General features: G+C 35.2%; 5 protein-coding genes across 10 annotated transcripts in view; 3 read left to right on the top strand and 2 right to left on the bottom strand.

Moving 5' to 3' along the window:
* The first annotated feature begins 645 nt into the window (after positions 1-645).
* On the top strand, positions 646-19288 carry LOC117609574 (piwi-like protein Siwi). The gene is made up of 19 exons (XM_076689159.1): positions 646-734; positions 872-1059; positions 2165-2571; positions 6678-6997; positions 9199-9269; positions 9363-9615; positions 9689-9817; positions 9901-10174; positions 10249-11172; positions 15501-15689; positions 15930-15959; positions 16209-16299; positions 16366-16473; positions 16539-16747; positions 16826-17011; positions 17068-17238; positions 17306-17585; positions 17662-18017; positions 18098-19288. The coding sequence occupies exons 4-19, from the start codon at positions 6804-6806 to the stop codon at positions 19145-19147; spliced, it is 4515 nt and encodes a 1504-aa protein (XP_076545274.1). The 5' UTR covers positions 646-734; positions 872-1059; positions 2165-2571; positions 6678-6803; the 3' UTR covers positions 19148-19288.
* Positions 11260-14145, bottom strand: LOC117609350 (HEAT repeat-containing protein 3). The gene is made up of 6 exons (XM_034335587.2): positions 13891-14145; positions 13551-13811; positions 12533-13482; positions 12175-12457; positions 11933-12106; positions 11260-11875 (listed from the first exon to the last, which is right to left on the bottom strand). The coding sequence occupies exons 1-6, from the start codon at positions 14032-14034 to the stop codon at positions 11765-11767; spliced, it is 1923 nt and encodes a 640-aa protein (XP_034191478.2). The 5' UTR covers positions 14035-14145; the 3' UTR covers positions 11260-11764.
* Positions 19289-19919: 631 nt separating the features above from the next.
* On the top strand, positions 19920-22814 carry LOC117609355 (coiled-coil domain-containing protein 130 homolog). Of its 4 annotated transcripts, none has more exons than XM_034335595.2 (6): positions 19994-20160; positions 20319-20634; positions 20717-20977; positions 21055-21187; positions 21249-21490; positions 22628-22814. In XM_034335595.2, exons 2-5 carry the CDS (start codon positions 20323-20325, stop codon positions 21482-21484), a joined length of 942 nt encoding a protein of 313 aa, XP_034191486.1. In that variant the 5' UTR covers positions 19994-20160; positions 20319-20322; the 3' UTR covers positions 21485-21490; positions 22628-22814. The 4 variants fall into 4 exon arrangements, with proteins under 4 accessions (XP_034191487.1, XP_034191486.1, XP_034191484.1 ...); XM_034335593.2 differs by lacking the exon at positions 22628-22814 and adding an exon at positions 21894-22029; XM_034335596.2 differs by lacking the exon at positions 22628-22814 and having other exon boundaries at positions 19920-20069; positions 21249-21629.
* Positions 21919-22384, bottom strand: Lamtor4 (Late endosomal/lysosomal adaptor, MAPK and MTOR activator 4). The gene is made up of 2 exons (XM_034335613.2): positions 22280-22384; positions 21919-22158 (listed from the first exon to the last, which is right to left on the bottom strand). The coding sequence occupies exons 1-2, from the start codon at positions 22349-22351 to the stop codon at positions 21919-21921; spliced, it is 312 nt and encodes a 103-aa protein (XP_034191504.1). The 5' UTR covers positions 22352-22384.
* L (zinc finger protein Lobe) overlaps positions 22645-26598 on the top strand; it is a 46973-nt gene continuing 43019 nt past the window's right edge. For all 3 annotated transcript variants that reach the window (XR_004582572.2, XM_034335540.2, XM_034335536.2), the window contains exons 1-2: positions 22645-22744; positions 23173-23847. Coding sequence is in view for 1 of the 3 variants with exons in the window: in XM_034335536.2 (XP_034191427.2) it covers positions 23808-23847 (40 nt within the window). In the remaining 2 variants the exon portion in view is untranslated. The remainder of the gene's footprint in view (positions 22745-23172; positions 23848-26598) is intronic.

The following is a 26598-nucleotide window of genomic DNA, read 5'->3' as shown; positions in this document are numbered from 1 at the left end:
TGGTTATTTCGTATTAGATTAATTCTATTTTACCCGTGTTACTTGATAATTATTGTCTCGTCAGTCTTTTTAATGAGCAACAATATGTTAAATTTTAATTGACAGTAAACAGTTGCTGATCTAACGGTTCAACGTAGCTCCGCGGCTCGGTTTTATTTTTGAAATTCGCTGTAACGCCATGCTGAAGTATTAAACGACAGTAGAAATTGCAGTTTAATGCAGCTGCAAGCACTCGAGTCAAGACAATGTAAATAGGTCACCTCACGAATTGTTCTATTAAGATAGTTCTTGATACATATCATAATTCGATTTCAACGATGGGTCGCCGTGCAATCTGTTTTGACAATGTATTTGATATTTTATTATTGCAACAATGTTTCACGCGACAGAAAAAATAAATGCAAACTATTTTGCGCACAAATAAAGTGTTTATTCGAGACACGTTATTAGGTCGATTGGCTTGTTAGACGATAAAAGATTTCTGTACAATGAACTTTCTATATCATTCCGCATCGGGATCATTTGATAATTACTTTCAATCGACGGTTTCATTTGGTCGGATGCCGTTGAAAGGAATCTTTATTATTCTCACGTACAATGCTCGAATTATACCGTAATAAAGTCCGAATGATTTCAACAGATTCACGGTTCCATCCTGCACCCTTTGAAGCTGTCGCCTCAAGGTCTACATCAGCATGTACAATTTCGATTCGTTTTCACTGTGCCGATATAAGGTATGATTATTTTATTTATCACCTATCGTATCCTTAAATTCGAAACATTTTTAGACGAAGCAGAAAAACAGGTAACTTTACGATCAAATATTTCAACTTTTTATAGAATTTGTTTATTAATTTACATTCTATTGCAGGAATTGTAAGACATCCTCAGCTTACGCAACGCTCACTTTTTGCGGCTATTTATCAGCGATCGGATCACTGTAAACATTACATTGAAAGCAAACGTAGCTTGATAACAGGTATCTTATCAGTTTGATGCGATACGATCGGCGGAGAATTCAATTGAGATAAAGTGGAGGATAAAATTGTAATGCTCCAGGTATAGCTGAAAGTGCGATAGAATAAGGAATATCGTTCAAGACGCGAATCTTTATTATATGTGTTTTAATTTACGATGAATCGTCGATTAAAAATAATTATGACGAATCGTTCTTGCAAGTTTAACGGATCACCGAAATTAGTTATATATTTATTAAAGTAGCCAACATAGTAAAGATTTCGTTATGCGAAAAAAGGATCTCTTCATCTTCTTATTGTTATTATTATATTAATACAGTCTCATTATGTAGAACTCGTCATCGATAGAAATACAGCCGAGTGCTGTTCGACGGAATACGATATCGTATTTATTTGCGCTATTATATTTTACTTTTTTTTCTGTTTCTTGTTTATTGACGCGATAACCGATGACTGAAAAAGATTAGCTTGCTCCTTGACTTCTGCACTATCGATGCTAGTGCTATAATTGCAGAAGAAACGGCCATCGCAAATAACGCGTTGAAGGAATATTCTAAATTAAGACCCCAGTGTGGAATTAATTTAGCTTGCAGACGCGGTTAATCTGCACGACTGTTGAATAATGTATCTGCCTTAACTCACATGCATTGAAAAACTATATTGCCATCTATGAAAAATACAGCACGAAGGTGTGCTTCAATTAAGAAGGAAAATATACATAATTGCACTTTTTCAAAGTTTAGTATTCAATCGTTACAGATAATATATTGCTATAAAGTAATTACAGATTCACGTGGGAAAAAGTAAAATAAAAAATAATCTTTGTCTAGCTCAAGGTGAGGTTTATCCACAATTTACCTACATACTGCATTTTTTCTTTGGCAACTTTCTATGCACGTTCCACTAACGCCCACGTAAACAGTAAACCAGTACTGGCAATATACGCATTCAATAAACATTAGTCAGCATACATAAAGATAAACTTATTGTAGGAATCATTATGCGAAGTAATTTATTTGTTTTTAAACTTTTTAATTAAGTGAAAAAGCTATGGGCACAAGGAAAGATCAACCACACAGTAATTGCAGATTTGTTTAACTATAGATTCATTTAACACAGTTTTTATAAATTACATTAGTCATTAGGGTCTTATCTGTTTCTTAATTCTAACTTAATTATATTTTTAGGCATGCGGCGAAGATATACTCATTTAAATCAGCCGCCATATATTGACCAATCGTATGCGTGGGACACAGGGCGCACGAAGAGGCGCGAAGTTCGCCGCACCGTTCGAAAGTGCCCGAAGTTTGTCGAAGAAGGCCGATCGTGGACGCAACTCACCACAGTCCATCACAGTCGCCCGGCAAACTCCGTTGTGGTAAGACCGTTTCTCGTTTCTCGCGAACAATGATGCATGCTGTATTTCGGTGCTATTTGTGTTTTTTATCCTAATATCCGGGCAGTGTAAGAAATAGTGTGTGTTGAGGACGTGTAAACTTGGAACATCTTGGACACGGCTGATCGTCGAATAAAATTGGATCTTCGCACCTGTTTCATACACCATAGCAACCCGTCATTATTCATACAGACTTACGTAAGTCTTATAACTTTATCGGTATCAGATATTATCGTTACTATTATAATCGTATATTTTAGAAAGGCAATAAATTACTTTTATTGCGTTGTACGTAAAAATTTCGGCTCGCAAGTGTCGAATTGACAACTCGATGACATAGCATTGCGCGTCTCGCGACAATCGATAGTTCGATCGAATCATTTTAAATCGCAAAAGTGTACACCTTACAAGCGTCGCGTATAAAAGGACAGTTTAAAGCAATTGTATAAGTTGCAAAACGGATAAATTGCATGGATAATGTAAGGACAGAACTGTACCCGATGCGTAGCTCACGTAGGAATCTCATTGTCACCTAATATACTATAATATCGTGTATTCTTTGAAGTGGATACATTCGATGATAAACACTTTTATCATGGCGTCACTGGTTCATTCTGCTATGTAAATCTATGTGTTTCAGATGTGTATCAGATGGTATCGGAAGTCGTAAAGATAACGAAACGTATCAAAGAAGAAAATTTATGAAAGAAAAAAAACAGGCGAGTTTTTTTGAATCAACCAACTGTGTTCACACGTTAATAGCTCCAAGTGGACGAAGACGAACAATTTCTGAGCTATTTCTATTTTTTTTTTCATGTAGCTACAATACGTAGATAGTGTTCATAGCATAACTAGTGCACGATCATTTCGAGCTGCGATTCACTGACCTACATGACGACGCGTATAATAATTTAGCCGGACACGTTTCGGGTTCCGTTGATCCTATGACCTTTTTCAGCGTGCTTTCGTTTGGTCGGTTTCTTTCGTTTATGCGGGATCCGTTCGCGGATAAACAATCGACAGTAAGCGTTATTTCTGTCGCGATGATTACTGTTGTATTTCTTGCGATTACTGCATAGCCGGAAACACTGGTGACGTGTTGATAAGAATATTTATCATCGAACGATTGATCTTTATATGTCAGTATTCTTTCTTCTATTCTTTAATTTTTAAATGCGATTTTATGTGTACTAAGATTTCCAAACGATGAATTTACAAATTGTAAAATTTTAGAAGCTACAAACTTTTAAGTTCCAAGCTTAAATTTATAAAATTTGGAAATCTTAAGCTTTGACGTGTTAGCTTTAGAATTTTCTTTTTATCGTCCTTTCGTGTTCGACTGTAATTATGGAAGTATCGATTAGCGCTTGCCGTGCATTGCCACGGAAAGCAGAATCGTAAAATCTAAGAACCCACCAGCAGGGTATCCTTAGACGTTGTACCTTGCGGCGCCTATTTCGCGGTAACTCGTGCCGCAAAGCCGAGTCACAGATGCCAGGTTCTCAAACTATTAAAACGGATTTCTTGTAATCGTTATCACAGTGGTAGCGATCTGAAATACAGATGGATTTTCTAGCTCTATTAATGACCGTATCTGATAGTTTAATTCGAGATCATTTCGAGAGTTCCCCCGTTTAAACGGAAGGACAACTTAGACAAAGTCAAGTTCATTTGTGACTGATTTACATCAAAGTTTAGCTCGACTTACCTTGCGCGATGTGATCTCGAATTATAGAGTATTATAATTTACAAATTTTAGATTTAAAGATTCTAAGCTTACAAATTCTGAGCTTGTAGATTTCAAATTTAATCCCTGGTACACCTTGTATAAATTTATTATTCAGTTGTAAGGCGTCCGGTCAAAATTTTCTGCATATATTCGCGAAATTTGCATCAAGTCCCCGCACGAAATCTATGCAGTTGGACATTGACAAAAGGTTGTTCCAGTTACGTGACACGCGAAACTGAAATTCTGATCGATAAATCTCAACCGCGGTTTTAACTTACCATATTTATATTAGTCATTGAGTTTCATGAGATCATGCCCCTATTTACGCGTCGTCAACGTGTTATTATTATTATATTACTGTTAAAACACATCGCACAGTAGATTACAGAAAATTGTAAGAAAATTTTCAACGAAAAATTTAACACGTTTCTTTTTCTCTGTTCTCTAGGAATATCGGAGTACTATTTAAAGAAAAAATTTATCGAGTCTGAGGATCCATCGCGCGGTTTCGGTCAAGATCCTAAAAATACTTGGCTGAATTCTCTCCGGTATCTGTGTTTCTGGGTGAAAGCCAGAGAACAGTCCGATTCGCTGTGACATCGGTAAATCGTCTGAAAGAGTCCTCTTTTTTTTCTCTCTCTCTCTCTTTCTTTGTCTGTAGACTTTCGACTTTGTCCCTAAACATTTCATAAAATTGTTGTACACACTGTGTACATTGAGTCATTGAAACGCACCGGGTGTTATAGTAGCCTGTTTCAAGAATAGAAAAATGCATTCAGGCGCGTTGTAATCGTATAAGATAAGAATTTCGTTGACTGGTTTCTTTCTTTGTATGTATATCTGAGATTTTTTTCTAACGATATGCTTAATGTTTATTATAAAAGATTATAAATGTATGCGTTAGATACGTTAAGTACCTAGAGAGATACTTGGTGAGATTCCTCTTGTGAAATATCTAGTATTCTTCAGCTCTGTTGTTTTAAAACTATAAATAATGCTTGTACGTGAAAACGAGTCGATTTCGTAACGTCGTTAGTTTCTTTGCATGACTTGGAAGTTTTGAGCGTGGAATATGAAAGTTTAACACTTGAAGATCTGTAAACTTGGTATGTAACTTTGAGATCTGTAGATTCTCAGTCTGCAAATTTAAAATTTAAACCCTACGAGTTTAGAATCTATAAATTTGCAATTTCTCGACTAACAATTACTGCTGAGCATTGCAAATTTATTCCTCCAAGTATCTTCTAACGATAAGGAAACGTTCTCTGTGTTCCATTGTAGCCAGAGTTGCGTGTGAAACAGTTCCTTCAATTAGCGAGGTGCGCTGGCCTTCTCGGCAATTAGTACTATGTATACAAAACATAAAAAAAGATTATAAAAAATGAAAGAAAGCATTGTATTGTATTTGAAGAAAATCATCAAACTCGAGGGTCGATTTTATAATGCCTGGGCTATTTTCAACTTTGCAAACACCGGACAATTGTGGATCTAGTCGCTCCAAAGCAAACACTGTCCGGTTATAATTCTTCGTTAAAGATTGTCCAAGCACAATTGTGATGCAAGTTCATCAACGAGTTCCAGATCAGAAACGAACTGCCAGTGTAATGCGAGCTAATTGCGTTAATTGCGTTCGTTAGTCGCTCCTTGTCAGCATCCATACATGTGATACTTTTGTTCCACTAACTAATAGTTAGTAAAGTCCACGAATAGTTGGGAATAAAATTTGTAATAGGCAATTCTCTGTAACGATCACCGTTCATTTATTAAATTTAAATCTCTTCTGACACTTAATTAATTGTTAATTAATGAACGTTGCGAGGTACATTTTTAAATGATGTTACAGAGGGTTGAATAATTTACTTCTACGCGATGATTCAATTGAAAAGATTAAAAGTCAGCGTACTCGATTAATTCAGAATATTTCTGGAGAGATCGCAGCAAGTTCGTGTTAACCCAGTTAACAAGCCGTCTAATCCTAGATTACGAAAATAGAGAACGATATACCCTGGTTTACGTAATAGCTTGCTCGATGATGCATCTTAATTACTCGACACACGTAATTTCACATTGGCATACTCTTTCTTTCCACCGGTGTATTCAATTACACCAGCGGCTGTATCGTTCCAGGATAGAACGTTCTCTGGAACATTTGTTGTCGGCATATTCGTTTCCGTTCACCGGGTTAACGGCAGATGCGTACGTTTCCGTGCTGAATGAATTAACCCAGAACTTAATCGTTGTTCCGCGACCATTGGTACTCAATAATCGTCAATTGGCCATCGCAGGTCGTACGATTTGATCCGACAATTGGTGCAACAAGACGACATGGGACGCGTGCGTCTAGCAATTATATCTCAAATCAAAATCATTTTTTCTTTTATTTTTTCATTTATCAATCGTCGTTGATTAACTCATCATCCTGATTGCGAAATTATTTATTCGAGCGTAGGGCAAATCAATGAAAAATTATAACAGTTTCAGTTTTTAAATTTAACGCTGTTTCTTCGAAATTTATTTTTGTTCCTTTCAAATGGACGAGGATGTAAAAATAACTCGATTCATTGTATATTTTCAGACGGACGCGGTGTCGCCAAGAGGATGACGATGAGGGATCGGTGAACCTTGTACTGACGTCGCGACGACGATATTACGTTGCTGCAGATCCAGATAAAATTCAAAAACTCCCCGAGGAAAGTGAAATATGTCGCGTTCGAGACGTCCAAGTGTATCCATATACGATTATCCGGAACATTTGAATCCGTTCAACGATGAAATCACAAACGCGCAGCCTCAACTTTATCGCGATGGGAAAACGAAAGATTCTAAGCACAAGTTTTGGACATTTGGTAGAAGCAGGAAGAAGAGATCCAACAGTTTTTCTATTAAATCTACTTGGTAAATGTACATTGAAGAACGTTCCTTCGAATCCTGCTCATAAATTTAATAAATTAACTCCTTAGAATATTTTTGTAACTAGGATTTTTAAGTCTCTTAATTTTATTAACAGTGTTAAGTAGTAAAATTTAAGAATCCTGAAATATAAAGGAGCCAAGCCACATTTTTTGAGCTCCGGATTCTCCTTAGGGTGCTTTGAGTCAAGGAGTTAATTTATTTTGTTTATTGAGCTTAATCTGTGCTAGCAGACCGTTTGTATTAATAATCTTAAGTCATTGAGCATATTAGGAAACATACAAACTTTTGAGGCAATCTGATAAATTTGGAAAGCTACCGCTACGAGTTTGTTGAACTTGAACTTATCACGGCAAAGGAAATGCACACGTGAATCGTACGCAGCTCTTACCTGCGTTTGGCTATCATCCAAACGACATAAATAAAGAGAACGTACCAGACGATCGACGTCAGGTCGAGTTCCGTTCGAAAGGTCTTTGGTGTTTCTATTTGAAGACACGTTTCACAGATCTTCCTGCGTAATTACTTCTTCGCATCCAATTCCGTCGAATTTGATTATTCTTGTACTAAAGCTAAAACAATCTCCTTAGAATCAATCGTTTGATTGATTGTTAATTACGTATCGAAACAGTTGTATGTTCTAAGATAAATTGATTTTATTTCTCAGCTTGAAGAGTTTATATATAGAAAAAATGTATGATATAATTCTTAATAGTATCTTAATGATAAAGTTACGCAATGAATGTTATCAGTGATCCACGATATATCTATGAAGCAGAAAATAATTTGTCTAAAATATACGCTTGTAATTTGATAAAACTGCGGGAATCTAAGCGAATTTTTTTTTTAAACGATGGAATAATATCAAGTATTCTACCAAGTATGGTTATCAAATATTTCATAAATTTTCTAGAAATACTCTGCTGTAACAAGGCCATCGATCTTGGACAAGTTTTCTCAGATCTTACGTGACCGTATCACCTTAATTTCACTTTTATAGAATTCATTTATGTTTGCAATGCATCGATACCGAGTACAGCTTTCCTAAATTTCATCAGATTGCACGCAATAATCTCTCGTCGATATTTGTTAAATTTATTATAATACTGTCTGAAAAGCGTGTCTCTGCTTGTCGCAAATTACGTGTCTCGATATTCGGTCGATTTATCCAAACAAAACCGAGGCAAGGATGCGTCACATAATCATCCATAGATGGTCTGCTGACCTGTAGATAGTTTTTTTCATCCTCTTCTACGTAAGCCATTAATCATTTAACGTAGAGACAACGGTGATTACGTTGAAATATAGAACACAAGAGGTTGAGATTTCTAATATTGACTTTTCCACCTCTTCGGATCAATCTATGTCTCAAACATTTTCTTGTCTACTTTACTTTATCAATTTATATCTATGATATCAAAAGTTTCACAATTCTGGATAAGCTTTATTCATTTGTAAAGCTCAACGTCGAATAACTTGAAACTTTCTAAAATCATTCGTAGAAATTTGAGGAAACTCGACGTTCGAGAGTTCACGGTGAAATCTTCATTCTGACGCGAGCGTATTTTCCGTAGAATGAAAGAGTTCCGGTCTGATTGACGGTCGAAATGGATTATTGTCCGAGTAATAATTAAGATTCAATTTACTCGTAATGCGGCGATGATGAGAACAGGAGAGAAAGATTGTTTTTAATATTCATAAATCGTTTTATTATTTATCTTATACGAGCGATGCTATTTATAAAGAGATCGATGTTATCAGTCAGTGATGAAAAGATGATGAAAATTATAGAATTGTATCGCTGTATTTAATTTCTTATGACACTGGTTGGGTCGATATTCTTGGCGTTGGATAAAATAAGAAAACTATGTCTCCTGACGTCAATCGTTCGCGTCTATCATCTCATTTGTTACACACTGTTCAGTTACCTGTAATGTTTTTCTCGTTTATCGTTACCATGCGTTGATGCTATGTTTTATTCCGTCGTTATCTCTGCGTCAGTCTTGATCCGAGATCAACCAGATGTTAGATCACAAATTGGTTCACGAATAGAACGGAGACCATGAGTCAGATGTTTGATCGAATTATTTGAAACAAGATTATACGGAATGAGAACCTTTTGCACTGTAGAATAACAATTCGGTAGATGTAAATACATTGTATTAATTGCTATTGATTGCTTTCAGGAATGGACTATTCGGCAAACGTAAGGATGACAGATCAGAAGAGCTAGAGAAGAGGTCTACGATAACTACAGGTGATTAAAAAGGAAAATAGATATTTTTGATAATTTATAAGAGTAGAACCTTAGAGCGTAACAGGTTCCTTTATCATTAATTTCATTTTATAGTTTCGTCCACCTACAAACGGGAGCCTTGCACGAAACCAATAACAGCAGCCCGGGCGACGAAGGATCAACAAGAGTTCGACGAAGCCCTTGGTACCTTGGCGAGACGAAGAAAATACACGCTGGATAATTCATCGTCGAGATACAGCTCGAGTTTGACCGTAAACGGTGATCCTGCGAGGATCTACGATGGCAGTCCGCAGGATACGACCACGTCTATCATGGGTGATCTCACTCCAAAGCCACCAGCAAGAAGGTGAATTCATCAGAAATGATCAATTATCGTTTCAACTATTATCTTATGATATAATATATGATTTGATGATTAGATTTGGTCAGGTGAGTCCAAAGCCGACTGATAAAATACCACCGTTGGACTACGAGGATAAGAGTCCAAAGGAGAATGGAAGTGTAACGCTTCGCGAGAAAACGCAGGAAAGCACGCCTGTACCACCTTTGTAAGAACTTAGGGCTTATTTAGAAATCTGTATTCTATTCTTTTTATTCAACCGATGTAATGGAAAAGATTGTCACGTTTCAGGCGAAGATTCGGTAACAGATCATCGCAAAGGACAAATTCGAGTACCGTGGATTCAGAAGAGGAAGCGAGTCGATCGGGCGACGTCACGTTGTGTGACGAAAACGAAAATGTACCCGAGGATTACGTGTTCAAGAGGTTTACTCAAGACGCGGTTAGAAAGTCGAATCTTTCGATAAACAGCTGTGTTTCCGTTGGTAGTACGATAAGCGTTTACGGTCGTAAGAAACGTAAAGCACCGCAGCCACCGCGTCGTGTAGAAAAATTAGACACCGAGGTAAGCTCTAAAAGGATATTTCAAGAGACAAGATTTCTTTAGATCCTGACTTTCCTCTTCCTTATGTTGAATAGAAAGTTCCTGAAGTACCTAACGTAGAGCTTCAAATAGTTGAGCCAAGCGACATAGCGAGGGTTACTGAAAATATTCACGAGATGACGAAAAAGAGCAAAAGTTTGGACCAAGAAGAGGCTACTGATACTGAAAAGAAGTCAACCGAAGGATCCACGACAGAGGATGCAATTAAATGTACAGAAAATAAAGAGAACATTGAAAAGGAAGAATGTACAGATGAGAATTGTGTAGAAAAGGAAGAAACCGAACCGGAAAGTTCGACAAGGAAGGATCAAGAAGAAACGGATAAGGAGAATGCTGAGAAGAAAAACGAAGATGTTCACATTGAGTATCATAGAACTTCTCAAGAGAATGTAGAAATTATTAAAGACGTCGATCAAGTAAATTCGTCATCTGAATTGGAAGATGTATGTCTCAGACGAAAGAGTTCTTCCGGCGCGTTGTCCAGAAGCGACAGCTTCTCGGTGAAGGATGAAATCGAGAAGATCGAGAAACAAATAAAAGCTCTCGAGACGAGAAACGCTTCCAACGATTCGTCGGATGAAAAGGATGCGAATGATTTGCATGAGAATACTAGGCAGTCGATTCAGGCGAATCGCAGACACTTCTTCCAGAATATGGTAGAAAATGAGAATGACAAAAGTGCAATTAAAATAGAATTTAAGGAATACCCTAGGGAACAGAAAGACATTCATGTGGTGAGATTAAACGAGTCGCCTGTTCCCGCAGTTGCGCCTAGAGATCCAGTAAAGGTGATCGAGCTTCATATTTCGGAACCTATTAAACAGAAGGCGAAGATACTCGAGTCTGTGAATCCGATACCAAAACCGAGAAGACACAGCTCGTTGAATTTAAACGAATCGGAATCAAATGTGACATCAAACGACACACAAAGAAGCCTTGAATCGACTCGAGGGAAGTCGGTTTAGAGCTTATGTTTTTAATTTTCAATTGTATAGAAGATTGTGCTATTGTTTCGGCATCGAAATTAAATGGAAAGATGGTACACCTTTATCTTTTTTAGTCGAAACATTCTGCCAAGACTGTGCAGATATCGTGTACATGTGCCTTTATTTAACGTATAATTTTTGTCGACCCTTTGAAGCACCATTGTCAATAACGATTATTATAAACGTATAATAATTCTTTTTCAACGTACCTTCCTTTGTAGATACCTCAAAGGGTTAACAAACATAAGTATGCGTGTTATGTACTTGGAGCCTGCTTACAAAAGATGAAACTTTTATCGTATCTGTCTCCAATTTATTTAGTCTTTCGTTATTTATTGATGCAGAATAAAGTCTGAAAACTTTACTACCTTCATAATGTTCCTTCTGTACGAGAATCGTTGAAACATTTTAAGAATTGAAGACGATAGTTTTATTTATAAGATTTATTTATATATCTTTCTTTTGTTAGTATAGATAAAAATATTTTATACAAATAATATATATATATAAAGCTTAAATATCATTGCAGTACATCCATGTACTAACATTGCATTAGAAAAACCGTCTAAATATTTTTCATTCGTTTTTCCTTATATTTTATAAACCTCGTGATATTGGTATTTACTGTAGACACTACTGCAACATTATCTCCTAAGGTTTTCCGTTGTTGTCGCATCTGTTTAAAAAAGAAATGATTACAAAGAGAGAAAAAGCATTCAAAGAAGTATCTTACCTTATTTTTAAAAAGTGGCACTAGAGCTCGTAATTTTTCTAGCAACTCGATTTCACTTGCTGCTTTATCGGTATCATCTTCCGCGTATATGTCCATTATGGAATCTAAGCATTCTGCCATAACCCAGACTTTTGATTCATTCACACAAGTGTCTAGTAGAAATACAGATATATGCTGAAAAAGAAGTTACTCGTTATAAAAGATAAAAGATCAAATTTTAATACAAATTTGCAAATTATTACTTTAATTAGTTCACTCGCATCAGAAGTATTATTCTTCATTAAAACCAAAGCTAAATTTCCTAATATTCGTAGCAAATTTACTCGGACATTAGGATCTTGGCATTGACGTTCTCCATTTAACATTGGTTGAATATCAGTTAATGTTAACTGATTAAAAACATTTATTTCTGCATCGGATAATCTTTCAAGGGCGGCCCTCATGGCTGCAGTAGCGGATTCTAACAATTCGGTGTCAGTTGGATTTGCATCTTTGAAAACAACTGTTCCAATATTATTCCACATTCTAAATTGAAAAATATTTTAATTAAGAGATTTTTAACATCGTAGTTTAAAGAAAAAATGTTTATAAACATTTTACCTATATATATTTTCCGCACCACCAAGTGCATCAATTTCCAAACATGACATTAGATTATTCAAACACAAATAAGCTCTGCAGTTTAATGTATGCATTTGCTTTAAAACAGCTTCTCCTTCGGCATTTTGTTCTAGTATTTCTACGGTATCTTTATCTACAGTTGAAGTTTTATCCCACACTTTCTTTAATATACTGCAATTATTGAAAACTTCGATTATTTCCAGTGGTACTGTGAACATGATTTTACTACGCGACTTATCATCCATACAAACGTCATCCACATCATCAGCTTCATGATCTGAATGATCTGTACTGGAATCATCATCAACATTATTTTCTTGATCTTCAGTGCATAAATTAGCCAAAATTTCTAATGCTTGTTGCTGGGCACTTAAAACTTTTCTGCTTTCCTGTACTTTCTTCTTTGCTTTATCTGAGTAATCATTCTTTTGATGTGGTAAAATTGATGTTAAATTGGACAACAACTGTTTGCAGTCAATGGAGAGTGTATTAGAAAGTGTATGTATCACTTTGCTGGCTATATTGGCTGAATTACTATCCATAAAGTCAATTATATTAATTATTAATCCACTGACAGCAGTTTTAAGATAAAGTACTTCAGTAATGGAATCACTCTTTTGATCCAGATCTAACAATTGAAAAATCGTGCTTTCACAACTTTGAAGTTTTTGAATAGCAGTGGGATTATCTTCAGACAAAGCCAATAAACATTGTACAGTAATTGTAGCAATTTCTATACCATAAATACTAATATCAAAAAATTTGGTTAAAACTGAAATAAGATCTGCTTCATTAGCAATTTTGACTGCAGATTCATTATATTCACATAAGGTCCATAATAATGTGACTGCTTGGATAAATGCATTCTCTTCATCTTTAAATTTACTTCTCTCACTCTGGTCAGATTTTGGTTGCCATTCTGTATAATACTATGGATTATGAATCAATTATTATCTTCTATAATAACAAAGAATATACACCTAGTTTTCAGACTTACTTTCTGCAATAAGGTACATAAGGGAGTCATAATATCATCTTTTAATAAACTTGCATGTGCTTCTGTTTTTCCATTATCTGCAATATGCCTTAAAGCACTAGCACTGTATGCTCTTACAACTACATTTGGATCAATGAGTAGTGGTCCTATCATTTTAGCAATTTCATCTTTTGCAATCTGTGCAGCAAATGTCGAATCACAAGACATTGACTCCAATGTTTGCAATCCGCATAGTTTTTCTTCAACATTAGAAGACTGTACCTATAAGATTATTAATTTTATTAATTTTATTAATGTAAAATTACAGTAGATAAGAACTTCATTTATAAAAGGAACTAACTTTTTCATATACTGTCTGTAAAGCAGGTCTTGAAACCGCGTTGACATCATACTCATCTTCTTCTGCTTCAAAATCCTTAACAGATAGAAGGCCAGTAGGATTTTCTTTATGGGGTTTTGTTCTTTGCCTCTTCTGTTTTCCCATATTAACAATATAAAAATTTTCAATAGATATCTTTTTTCAACGCATTCCAAATAGGTTAGCTAATACCACGTGTTAGGTTGCTTGTCCTGTTTTTTCTTCTTTTGTGTGATTGGTCGAAAATTTAAACCGCCAATTAGTATGGCAGAATATATTGACGAATCAGAAGAAAGTATTTCCTTCGGTCTTATCTCTAATGTATTTTGAAAATTTAAGTAGCAAGAAAGTACCCATAATACCTTGCGTCGTATAAATGGTGGGGGTTTGCTCATGCGCTTTAAAAATTGCATGACCGTATCTATTTTGATACTTATTAACAAATTCTTATTAACACATTTTTTAAACATATACAGTCAAAATGTAAGATTCATACAATATTTTTCTTAAATATATGTGTTACTTCGTTTTACGGTTGATGCGTTAGATTTACGTGATATGGGAACATGTTTTAGGAATACACAAGTACTCAAGGGTATTCGAATTAAATACAGCACTGTAAAAGCGAAATAATATTCGCATGTTATTTTATGACGCATGCGTAATAGTATAGCTTGGGTAAACGAAATTTCAATGGTTTCGTCGAGAGGTGGGAGAGAAGTGCGGTATACGTAGTTTTTGATTCAGTTAGCAGGAGGTAGAAGTAGATTTTTATCCATCTAAATTTTCTTTTATACTGTAGTTAATAGTCAGTATTACTATTTTCATACACAATTAGTTCAAAATTTTGTCAACACTGTAAAATACAGTTTTAAGTAAGTAATTTTTTAAATTTTATTCTAAAACAAATGTACCTTCAATCTCAGTTTACTGGTTTTCGTTTTAATTCATCCATAGAAAGTAATTTGTAATTAAACTGTTCATTATTTATTTATTTGTTTATAATTAAAGCGAATCAGAATTCAGTTTCTAAGAAATAATTATATGAAGTTTTAATTTCTTAGAAAGTGAGTGTATTATCAGCATATAAAATAAGTTATGTATGTATTAACAAATTTTGTATCTTTCATACTAATTCTCTTTTTATATTGAAGATCAGATTAGATCGGTTTATCGATGTTAATTTTTGTAAATTATGTTATTTATTTAAGTTAATTAAGTTATGTTATTTATTCGTAATTTAACAACAATATGATATACTTGTGGGGAGAGGTAACGATTTTTAGATTATTATTATTAGTAGGTTTTTTTTTGTAAACACGTGGTTAACCTTGATTTGACCGGCGTTGTTTGTATCGAAACGTGATTACTTTGTTGCGGAATATATACTTGCGATATTTTTTTTTTTCCACCTAGTTCGTGGAATCTTTATAATCGTTGGATGTAAAAAACAAAATTTTTGAAGGATTATCAATACTTTCATGTTGAAAAGGAATATATTTGACAAAATGAATAAAAAATCATTATCTTGATGTAGATCAAATTAATGTAAATGTTCTAATTTTCATAAAACTTTTAGGGACAAAAGATAGATCATGGCTGATCAAGGTAGAGGTAAGAGTCGTGGCCGTGCAAGAGGTCAAGATGATAAACATTCACAGCCACGACCTCCCAGCCAATACCCTCAGCCTCAGGGTGCCTGGAGTCGTAGACCTGGACTTCAGCCACAACCAGGTCCATCTTCGCAAACACCATATGCAAGACCAGCTCAACCACCACCGGTAAGTAAAAGAACATTAAACAATGTTTGTGGTGTACAATGTATCATAAATGCTTTATATTTTTAACATTATATTGTATTTAAAATAAAGATTATAGTTGATATGTTTTTTCCCTTATGTTTTCCTTATTTCTTTGAAAATAAATGAACAATGTATTTGTTGAGAGAAATAATTCTGTTTTTAGTTTCAGTCAAAAAATTATGACTTATCATATTTTATTGTTTTTTTTTTTTTGTGTAGAGTTATTCCAAAGTAAAAGCTCCAGTAAAGGTTAGTGCTTATGTTTTTGTTTAACGTATTATAGTCGTCCCACATATTTGTTATTTGTATGAAATGTTGTATATTTGGAATACCATATCTTTTACCAAAGCCATACAAATTTCATGGAAATCAAATGTATACACGTATATGTCTGTACATTTTCCTTTGATGCATCATATCATCTATATCATACTTTACATTTTAATTTAGACTCCAGTCTTGGGTTTTTGAAGTATTTGCATAACGTTAATGTCGTAGCCTTCAGCACGTGCAGTAGAGCGTTTAGGACCTAGAGGTGATAGTGGTCCGGGATATGCAGGAGCAGAAGGTGGTGCTGAACCAATGGAAGGTAAGTCTAGAAAACTGTATTAAATTATGTATTATAAATATTTTTAATACATAAATTCGTTTGTAGTTGGCGGAGGTGGTGATGTAGTAGTACTTGGACGTGGAGCTATGCGGGGTCGACGGCCATTACCTGTCGAAACATACACAAGACCATCGACTCTAGTGACTAAGAAAGGTTAGTGTGTTAATAATGATTATAAAATATATCAAATATACGTCTTGGATAAATATAATCTTTAGGTTCTACTGGAAATGCGATACAACTGCAAGCTAATTTTTTCAAATTATTGGCCACGACTGATTGGTGTCTCTATCAGTATAGAGTTGATTTTGCGCCCGAGGAAGACCGTACCGTCGTACGAAAAGGTTTGCTTAGACTTCATAGGGAAAAATTAGGAGCTTATGTCTTCGATGGAACTGTTCTTTATTCAAGCAGACGCACACAGGATGTAAAATCTTGTACTAAATCGGTTTTACATGACTAATATTTAAATAGACGTATATTCATAAGATGTGTATGATTTTAGAAAGAAGAATTTTGGTCTGTACGAACATCAGACAATACAAATATCAGAATCACTATACGACTTGTTGGAGAAATGCAAAGAGCTGATCCGCAGTACCTTCAATTCTTTAATATAATAATGCGTAAATGTTTAGAATTGCTAAAACTTCAACTCGTTGGACGAGATTACTTCGACGCACGCAGCAAGGTAAATAATAAATTATTATTTTAATGTACATTTACACAACTGCAATTACATTGTAGGTAGAAGTTCGTGAATTTAGATTAGAACTTTGGCCTGGATATTTGACTTCGATAAGACAGCACGAGAACGATATTCTTATGTGTGCTGAAGTAACGCATAAAGTTATGCGGCAACAAACTCTGTTGGATATAATGAACGATTGTTATCAACAAAATTCTCGTGCCTGGAAGGTAAGAATATCAATTGATAACATATTTTAAATGTCAATTACGAACGTGCATTAATATTTATTTTCAGGAATTGTTTGAAAAACAAGTTACCGGTCTTGTTGTTCTTACGGATTATAACAATAATACATATCGTATAAGTGATGTAGATTTTGACACGAATCCTTTGTCAACATTCAAATTAAGAAGCGGTGAAAGTATATCGTATAAAGATTATTATAAAAATAAATATCAGATCAGAATTAGGAATGACAGCCAACCAATGCTTGTCACGAGATTGAAACCAAGAGAGCGTCGTGCTGGTCAACCTGAAATGGTGTACCTTGTACCTGAATTGTGCCGTGCAACAGGTATGTTCGTGTTTCGAATTCGTACTATTTATATATATATTGGATATACTGATTAATCAATGTATTTTTATCACAGGTTTAACTGATAGTATGAGAGAGAACTTTCACTTGATGCGTGCATTGGCCGAGCATACTCGGATTTCTCCTAAATTGCGTATAACCAAGCTGATGGCTTTCAATAGACGACTTCGAAGTGAAGATGCAATATCTAAAGAACTTAGAGAATGGAACTTGCAACTTGATGATAAACTCGTTACAATACCTGCACGTTGTTTACAACCGGAGAAAATTGTTCTTGGTGGTAAAAGAACTGTTCCTGCGGGGCCGACCGCGGATTGGACACGCGAATTGCACAATAAGGCATTGTTCAACCCTGCCAAACTATCAAATTGGGTGATAATTCATATGGATCGTATGAGATCGGATGTCGAAGTAAGATATGTTAAAATCGTACAAAATCAATCGGGATTGTTTCTTTCATATGTTTCATTGTGTTTCATTGTGTTTTACAGAGATTCATTGCAACCCTTCAAGAATCAGCTCGTGGAATGGGTTGCAGATTTGAGCATCCCAGATTTTGGACCATCAATGACGACAGATCCAACACGTACTCCGATACTCTGGAAAGAATAATGAGCTCTTCTAATCCTGAATTAGTTTTCTGCGTAGTATCAAATAATCGAGCTGATCGTTACAGTGCCATAAAGAAGAAATGTATCATTGATCGGCCAGTTCCTTCGCAAGTTTTCCTTGCGAAAAATCTTAATTCTAAAGGTGTAAGATCAATCGCTACTAAAGTAGCGATCCAGTTGACATGCAAACTTGGGGGTGCCCCGTGGAGTATGGAGTTACCGCCAGTTAATTTAATGGTAGTCGGTTTCGATGTGTGCCATGATCCTAATGACAAAAGTCGCGACTACGGTGCTATGGTTGCATCCCTTGATAAAAGTTTAACGAGATATTTCAGCGCGGTAAGCGCACACACTACAGGGGAAGAACTGTCGAACGAGTTCTCCGTAAATATGGCAAAGGCTTTAGCACGTTATAAAGATGTAAACAATTGTTTACCTACGCATATCCTGATTTATCGTGACGGTGTTGGCGAAGGCCAAGTTCCGTACGTACACAATCATGAGATAGAACAGATAAAATCAAAATTGACTAGCGTCTATGGGGATACCACTGTTAAAATGGCTTTTATCATTGTTACAAAACGTATTAATACGCGGTTCTTTTATAACGGGGAGAACCCTCCACCAGGCACCATAGTAGACGATATTGTAACGAACCCAATGAGGTACGATTTCTTCATCGTATCACAAAGTGTTCGACAAGGTACGGTAACGCCATGCGCGTACAATGTAATTGCTGATACAATTGGTTGGACAGCCGACCAGATCCAACGTGTGACATATAAATTATGTCACATGTATTATAATTGGTCGGGTACCGTGAGAGTACCTGCACCTTGCCAGTATGCTCATAAACTTGCCTTCATGGTAGCTCAATTTATACGTCGTCCGCCAGGCACACAAATGGAGACTTTATTGTACTATCTGTAATCATTTCTATGGTTTCTTTTTTGATACGTACAAACTGAAGTTAGTTACTCAGATTACAGTATTACAGAGCTTATATTTGATTTAAAATATCTCAGATACTTATACAAAAGTATAAGTATAAATGTGATTTACGATACTTGTTAACCTTATAAAGTATATATACATATAAGTATTTTTTTAACTTTTTTTATTATTCAAGAACTGTTTTTTTTTTTTGTTTTCTTTTTCTAAAGATATTAATTATCTTAAGATGTACGTAAGCTACTCGAACCCATTATTATTTAGACAATATTTTAATTTTTTCTCAAAATTTTTTGCTTGGAAGATGACTTAAGATACCAAAGTAACGAAAAAAATTATGTACTACAAGCGTTGTGATTTTACTGGATCTACCAGTATGAAATGTTGAAACTGATACCTGGTTAATGAAGTAGACTGGCAAGATGGATGTTTATTTCAATTTTTATTTTTTTTTTATATATAGATCTGTTGACTTAGCTTATTTTAAATAGTCTTGGATTACCATGAACGTTACTTAATATGTTTCTGAGTATTTGACATTGCAAGGTAATAAGACTTCGCTATAATTTCAATGATACATTTCATTCTGTTGATTCCCACATTGTGTTCCTTCAAAGTAATAGTGATAAGAGAGTTGTATGAAACATTCTGAAGCCAAACATAATACTATGTTTATATATCTTGTACATGAGAAATGTAAAATTTCGTTTTTAATAATTAAAATATTTTAAGAAGTTTGTTGAAGTTCAAATTGATGGAGCGGATGTTTCACCTCAGATGGCGCTTCCTGTAGATACCAACACACAAATATAGTATGAAATAAACATCCCAATACCTATCCACAGAAGCGAAACGTCCTTCGGCTGATGGTTTATTACTTTTCTTGAAAATTCAGTGTCAGGTAAACAAAATTGAGCACAGTAAGTGCAAAATTTAAGTTTTTAAAAATACAGATATTTTGATTTACTATTGTGAACGGAATAAAATTCAAGGTATGGTTTGTACTATCAAATATTTTTAATCATAACCAAATGTTATTATTACTTGTATAGCTTATTTGTATTGTGTTATTTAAATATGTTAAAAAATTGATAACTTATCACGTTACGTTGCGTATTCCATTTGATTTATATTCATCAAATTTTTGTAGAACCATGGGGGAACGTAAAGGAACAAATTTATACTATCCACCTGATTATGATCCACGTGTTGGTGGATTAAATAAATTTCTTGGTACCCATGCACTACGAGAGAGAGCAAGGAAGCTCCACATGGGTATCCTTATCATCAGATTTGAGATGCCATATAATATATGGTGTGAAGGATGTGGAAATCATATAGGAATGGGTGTTCGTTATAATGCAGAAAAGAAAAAGATTGGAATGTATTATAGTACACCTTTGTATCAGTTTCGCATGAAATGTCATCTTTGTGATAATCATTTTGAAATAAAGACTGATCCTGCAGTAAGTAGTAATTTAAAATTTATTAAATAAGGTGCTTCTTATACTGGAGTACTCACAAACTGCTGGAATCATGTTCTTTCAGAATCTAGATTATGTAATAGTGAGTGGAGCAAGACGTCAAGAAAATAGATGGGATCCAAAAGAAAATGAGCAAGTTGTACCAGAAACAAAAGAAGTATCATGCAGACTTTACGACGATGCTATGTATAAGTTAGAGCATGGTATAGAAGATAAGAAAGTAGCGAAATCCCGTGATTCCGCCTTGGAGAGTGCGTTGGCATTGAATGATGCTACTTGGAAAGATGATTATACTTCGAATTGTGCATTACGTTCGGCTTTTAGAGTATGTTTTGTGCTATTGTTGTAGTTGCTATATTATGAATGTTTTAACGATTAGATACTAAGCACATGATATTGCAGACAAGAAAGAAGGAATTACAGAAAAAACAAGGTCTTGATCAAACGCTACTTAAGAAAAGCGGACTAAATATTGATTTAGTGAACGAACATGAAGATGATATAAAATTGGCAAAGTTATTGATGCATAAAAAAGGTAGTAATTTGTTAACTTTATTAATAGCGATTAAAATATACATTTGTTTATTATGTTTCAGAAGTAAAAAGAAACGGAAATAATTCATTGAAACGGTTGGTTTCGATCGTTCGATCTAAAGATAAGTTAAGAAAATTATCACAGCCTACATCGAGTAGCGATGCAAAAAAGCAGAAAGATCAGTTACCAAAGCTGCCAGAATTGACCCAACCAGAATCTACATCGAAAACAGCTACCAGTGTATTAAACACCTCGTTAGTCACATATGATAGTTCTGACGCCGACAGTGAATCGTAGTATTAGGTATTTAAAATAAAAAAACTATGTAATTACTATAATTTTTTATTTATTATGTATAATATTTGTATGTAAAAATGAAGTGCTAATTAGTAAGGTAATGAGTGGAAGTAATCACTTAACAATTTACGAAACAATATAAAACGACATTAGTAATTAACTAAATCGTGATTGTTTCAATTATCCGCGTTACATCGTTTTTTAGAGGTATATTTTTATTTCTACTAGAAAAAGATAGTTTTTTGACATTAGAAAAATTAATATTTATTATGATTAGAAACAAGTTACATACAAAAATTTTATAAATTTACATTAAACTTTTGTCTAATCATGTTCTAAGAGTATACATATCTTTATTATGTTATACATTATTTTTATATATGATTTTTTTTTTTTACATTTTTTTTAGATAATATGATACAAAAGTCCAATATTTATACATCAATTAAGGGTTGTGGTTCTACAATAGCAGTTGTAGAGGAAATTAGTTTCTTCACTATGTGAATCTTCTTGTTTGAAAGACAGATAATGTAACAATGATCTGGATATGTTATGGATATTTTATCAAAAGTCTCATTGTTGGGAAATGCTTTAGGATCAATCTTATTAGTTAAGGTGACTAAACCAACAATAATATTTGCAACCCTTTCATCATTTTCTAGTTCACCTCCAGACTAAAACAGTAAAGTATCCTTTATTTTTTCAACAAGTCAATTATAAAGGTTTCACAGAAAGTAATCACTGTTATATAATAAAATTTTCAATTTGGTTTTGAGTAGTAAACAAAAACATTACCGTTAATACAGCTCCATCCTCTGTCAAAACTAAATGTCCAACTTGATCTGGTATACGTTCCAGTGACAACATATTTCTCCTTGTTGTTAATAATTCAAGTATTAATTAATGTTTAATGGAACCACAGAACAAATTGCTGAAATTCTGCTTATTTTTGAGACAGTAAGTTTCCAACCTCTCAAAAAGAGTCGACAGAATAAATTAAATCACTAGGTATCAGCAATTTGCATACAGTAAAACGTAGAAAAGATGAAGTACGCCAATCAAAACTTATACCATGATTACACAAAAGTTAAAACAAAATGAAAGTTGATGAATAGTCATAATAACAATTTTATACATTTTTAGTTTGTGTGGAGGCTCTACTACAGACGAAATTTGTGATAAACCAATCACCTTATGGAACCATCGATCATAGTTGGGCATTTCATCACCAGAAGACGCTGGTAGTTCCAGTTTTTAAAAGTCAGTAACACTTATTTTTATTCTCCTTTATTATTTTATTGCTTATTACTTTAGGAAAAAAGTAATTTTTGATTCGGTTAGTTTTTTCATTGACCGCCAGATAGACTTAACGGTATTGTTTTCAAAGTGCCAATTCACATAAAATTATATTGATCCATTTAAAAGCATCTTATCAGAAGTTAGATATTTGTTTTAAGGAAGAGAAAATAAGAAAGTATATGTTATTTCATATTTTTATTTGAATTTTGTAAGAGTAGTTTACAGCATTAAGAAAAAACTTGAATGCGTTCAAAATTAATGAAGTTAGGGAATGGGGAAAATACATTGAATGAAAGTAGCGTTATATATTGAATATATTTCAGTTGTCTAAAACAATAGAGGTATAAAAAAATATCGTTTTATCTAATTTTTATATAAATTTATTTCAGTCATAAAAAGAACTGCGCAAGCTGCTAAGGTTAACCAATGCGCATGCGCGAACGGTATCAGTGGTTCTCTGCGCCGGCGATGTCGCGGTTACGCAGTCATTCGTCGCGCGTCTTTCGAGCGCGTTTGTGCTGTGTTCATGGTGTGTCGTGCTTTGAACGCGTATTTGAGTCATGCGAAACCACGTGGTTTCCGGTACTTGCACGAATCCGAGTACAAAAGTATCCGATTAAAACAGCTGGTTATTTCTTATGAAAAATTTTCTATGTGCGATCGGAATCGTTTTTTCGATAGCTGTATAATACGGCTTCTCGGCACACGAAGATGTTATTCGTCGTTACCATAGTTACGAAGCGCGGGTAACGGAAGACAGTTTCCTCGTTCAAATTCGCGCGAAATCGTCGATCTTCGTCGTGACTACGTACTTCGTGATCGCGTCCTGTCAACGGTGCGTTTTTCGAAACAAATTGTCGTAGCATTTTGTCAACGGTGCGTATTTCGAAACAAATCGTCGACGCGTTGTGAGCGTTTGGTGCGCGATCGTATCGTGTTCCGTGAAAAGTGCGAAATGTGACTGAATCCGTCATTGCTGAACCGTCATTGCAACCTGGCCAGCGGTGTGACGCGCCACGCTGATATGTCCAGAAGGAAGCAGGCGAAACCTCGATCTCTGAAACGTGAGTACCTAAGATCGTTTTTTTTTTATCAGATACACAAGAATTTCGTGTGTCAGCTGTAAAAGCTCGCGACGACGATTGTGCTAGCGTCGGTACTATAATTTGCGGCGCAGATGTTTTTTTTTCTCTTCCTTTTCATTCGTGTTTGTAAACTGTTCGTTTGCTGTTGCGACACGTGTGTTCGCGATATTGTGTTTATCGAGACCTTGAGATCGTCGAAGAAACAAAAAGTCGACGTGTTAAAAATCCTTCTTGGAAAGCATTGTTTGACGGAAGCGTCGTTTCGTGGTTTTTTTTATAACATTCTGTAATCGGAACGTCGTTGGCCGAGGTCACGTGTCACGCGAACCAAGATGGCGGCGTCGGTTTAAAACAATTGCATTCGTTATCGAATGATGTATATTTTATTAATGAATCAAAATGGCATATTTATCATTAATATAACAATTTTCACTAATCATTACTATTATAATACACTATATATTACACGTGATTATTTTCGTCATATCAGTAAACGTATAAATTAATAAAACAAACAGTCCACGATGATTCTTAGCTTTATGTTCATCTTGAAAAGCTGAAATCATTTAGAATCACCTCGAATCGATGATTATGCTCGGTAACATCTTTTCGAGGGAAAACGCGCGATTACAATTGAACCGGTACGATAGTTGGTGCATCGAGCAGCTTGCTCGAATGATCCAAACAGGACGCAAACATACATGTTCCGGGATAATCGGAATAACAAGAGAGTAAGGATGATGAGGTTCGTGTAACGAGCGAGAGAGACGAGGGTATAGAGGTGAGAGGGTGAAAATAGGAAGAGGAAACGGACGTAACAGGGTGAAATTGAGAGAGAAAGAGAGAAATACGCTTTGCAAAGAGAGAGAGAGAGAGAGAGAAAGAGAGGCGACTAGGTTTTTAGAGAAAGAGAGAAGAAACTATTCGAGAAGGAAATAGCGATAGAAACACACAATAGTTGGTCAGAGAGGGAAATATGAAGAGGATAGAAGAGAGAGAGACAGAGAGAGAGAGAGAGTAGTCAGCCAGGATGGAATTAGGTGGAAACCCACGGGACTGCTGCCTCTCCCCATGGAATTCCCGGCCTCTGTAATCACCAGTTCTCCTATCCTATCCAATTCTGGTCGCACGCTCTTTTCATCTCTCTTGCTCTCACTCTTCTCTCGCTTGCTTCCTCTTTTCGGCACACCGTCGTTTCTACTTTTTATTCTTCAACCTCTTATGCTCGTTCTTTCCTGTTTCGTTCAACGTTCACCTATTCCTTCTTCCTCTGCTGCTCTCTTAGATCCCCTATGGTTTTTTCCCTCTCGTTATGTTGCTTCTGTTATGTTATATTCGAATCGCGATTTCTGGAATCAGAATCATGGCCTTTTTTCAAATTTTTTGTCTTTTTTTAACCCTTTAACTGCGAGTTTGGTTCATAAACCACAAACTAAAATTATAGCCAGAGGCGGGTATGGTATATAAACATGTTAATTTTTTGTTAATATCAAATAGCGGCTGTGGCTTATATACCGCTAAAATAAAAATAAAATAAATATAATAAATAAAAATCTTTCAAAATAGAATATCACTTCTACTTGATACTAATAGTATCCGCAGTTAAAGGGTTAAATAACCAATCTTGGATATTAAAAATAATAGTATTTTTTTAGTCAAAGAGAATTCCATAATAGAGGCACTAGGGGAAGTAGTAAATAAACGGTCAGACAAGCGGAACAAGTAGAATAAGCGATCAGACAGGCTAGGCGGTCGGCTGTGCCATCTGGTCGGGCAAGTGGTATGGGTATATCATATGGTCAGCCACAGTAGAATAGGAACCGTGCATGGTCAGGCAAGTATTATAGAATACAAACCTTAATTATCTCTTTATTCAATCAATATTCATACAAAGTTAAACTAAATTTCCTAGGTGAAAAAAAATTTTTCCTAAATTTTTCACAATAAAGGGATTAAACTTGTCATGTTTGGTGAGGGAATATTTCACGTATGTATGTTTGTCGTCGAGCCAGTCAACTTTGTCCTATTCGTACACACGGGAATATAATAATTTCGCGGTGAAAGGAACAAAGAGAGAGTATATGTATAAAATAGGAAGGTAGGGATAGAGATAGTTGGGCAGAAATCGCGAGTTTCTAGCGAAAGCAATTCGATGTCCTATCGGATCAGCAACCACCACCACCATTACCACGATGCGCCATCACCATCACCACTCTGCCGAGCATCACGAACACGCGGTTAGCCACGAAATAGCAAGCCTGGCCCGATAGCATTGCGAGCATTCGTGATATAGGGTGTCGCTAATTAATGCACGATAATGAACCTGGGCGCAACCGAAGCTGTATTAATGGATTCCAATGTTCGTCATAATGTGGACAATCCGTATGTGCATCGGAACCCGATGGTAATTGCGTTAATGGAGGCCCATCTGTTTGCGATGTCGGCTTTTCGGCTACTTACGCCCGTCACTCGTCCACCGAATAATCACTTGCCCGAGGCCAGCTGACCGGAAACCTTTGGTCCACTGAAATTTCACTGTTGATGATTTTACTAACAGAAATTCATTTTTACATTTAATCATCAACCCTGACGAGATCCTACGTGTAATAATTTCTTCAACATACAGATATTCGTGGATGAATTAATAAATAATTTACGGTTGCGTTAATATTCCCTATTACATAGTAATATCGCGAGGGTTGGGTATCCTATAATCGTAAACATTACAAT

Source organism: Osmia lignaria, chromosome 7 (genome assembly GCF_051020975.1).
Source record: "Osmia lignaria lignaria isolate PbOS001 chromosome 7, iyOsmLign1, whole genome shotgun sequence".
NCBI lineage: Eukaryota > Metazoa > Arthropoda > Insecta > Hymenoptera > Megachilidae > Osmia > Osmia lignaria.
This window is presented reverse-complemented; position numbering and strand designations above follow the sequence as displayed.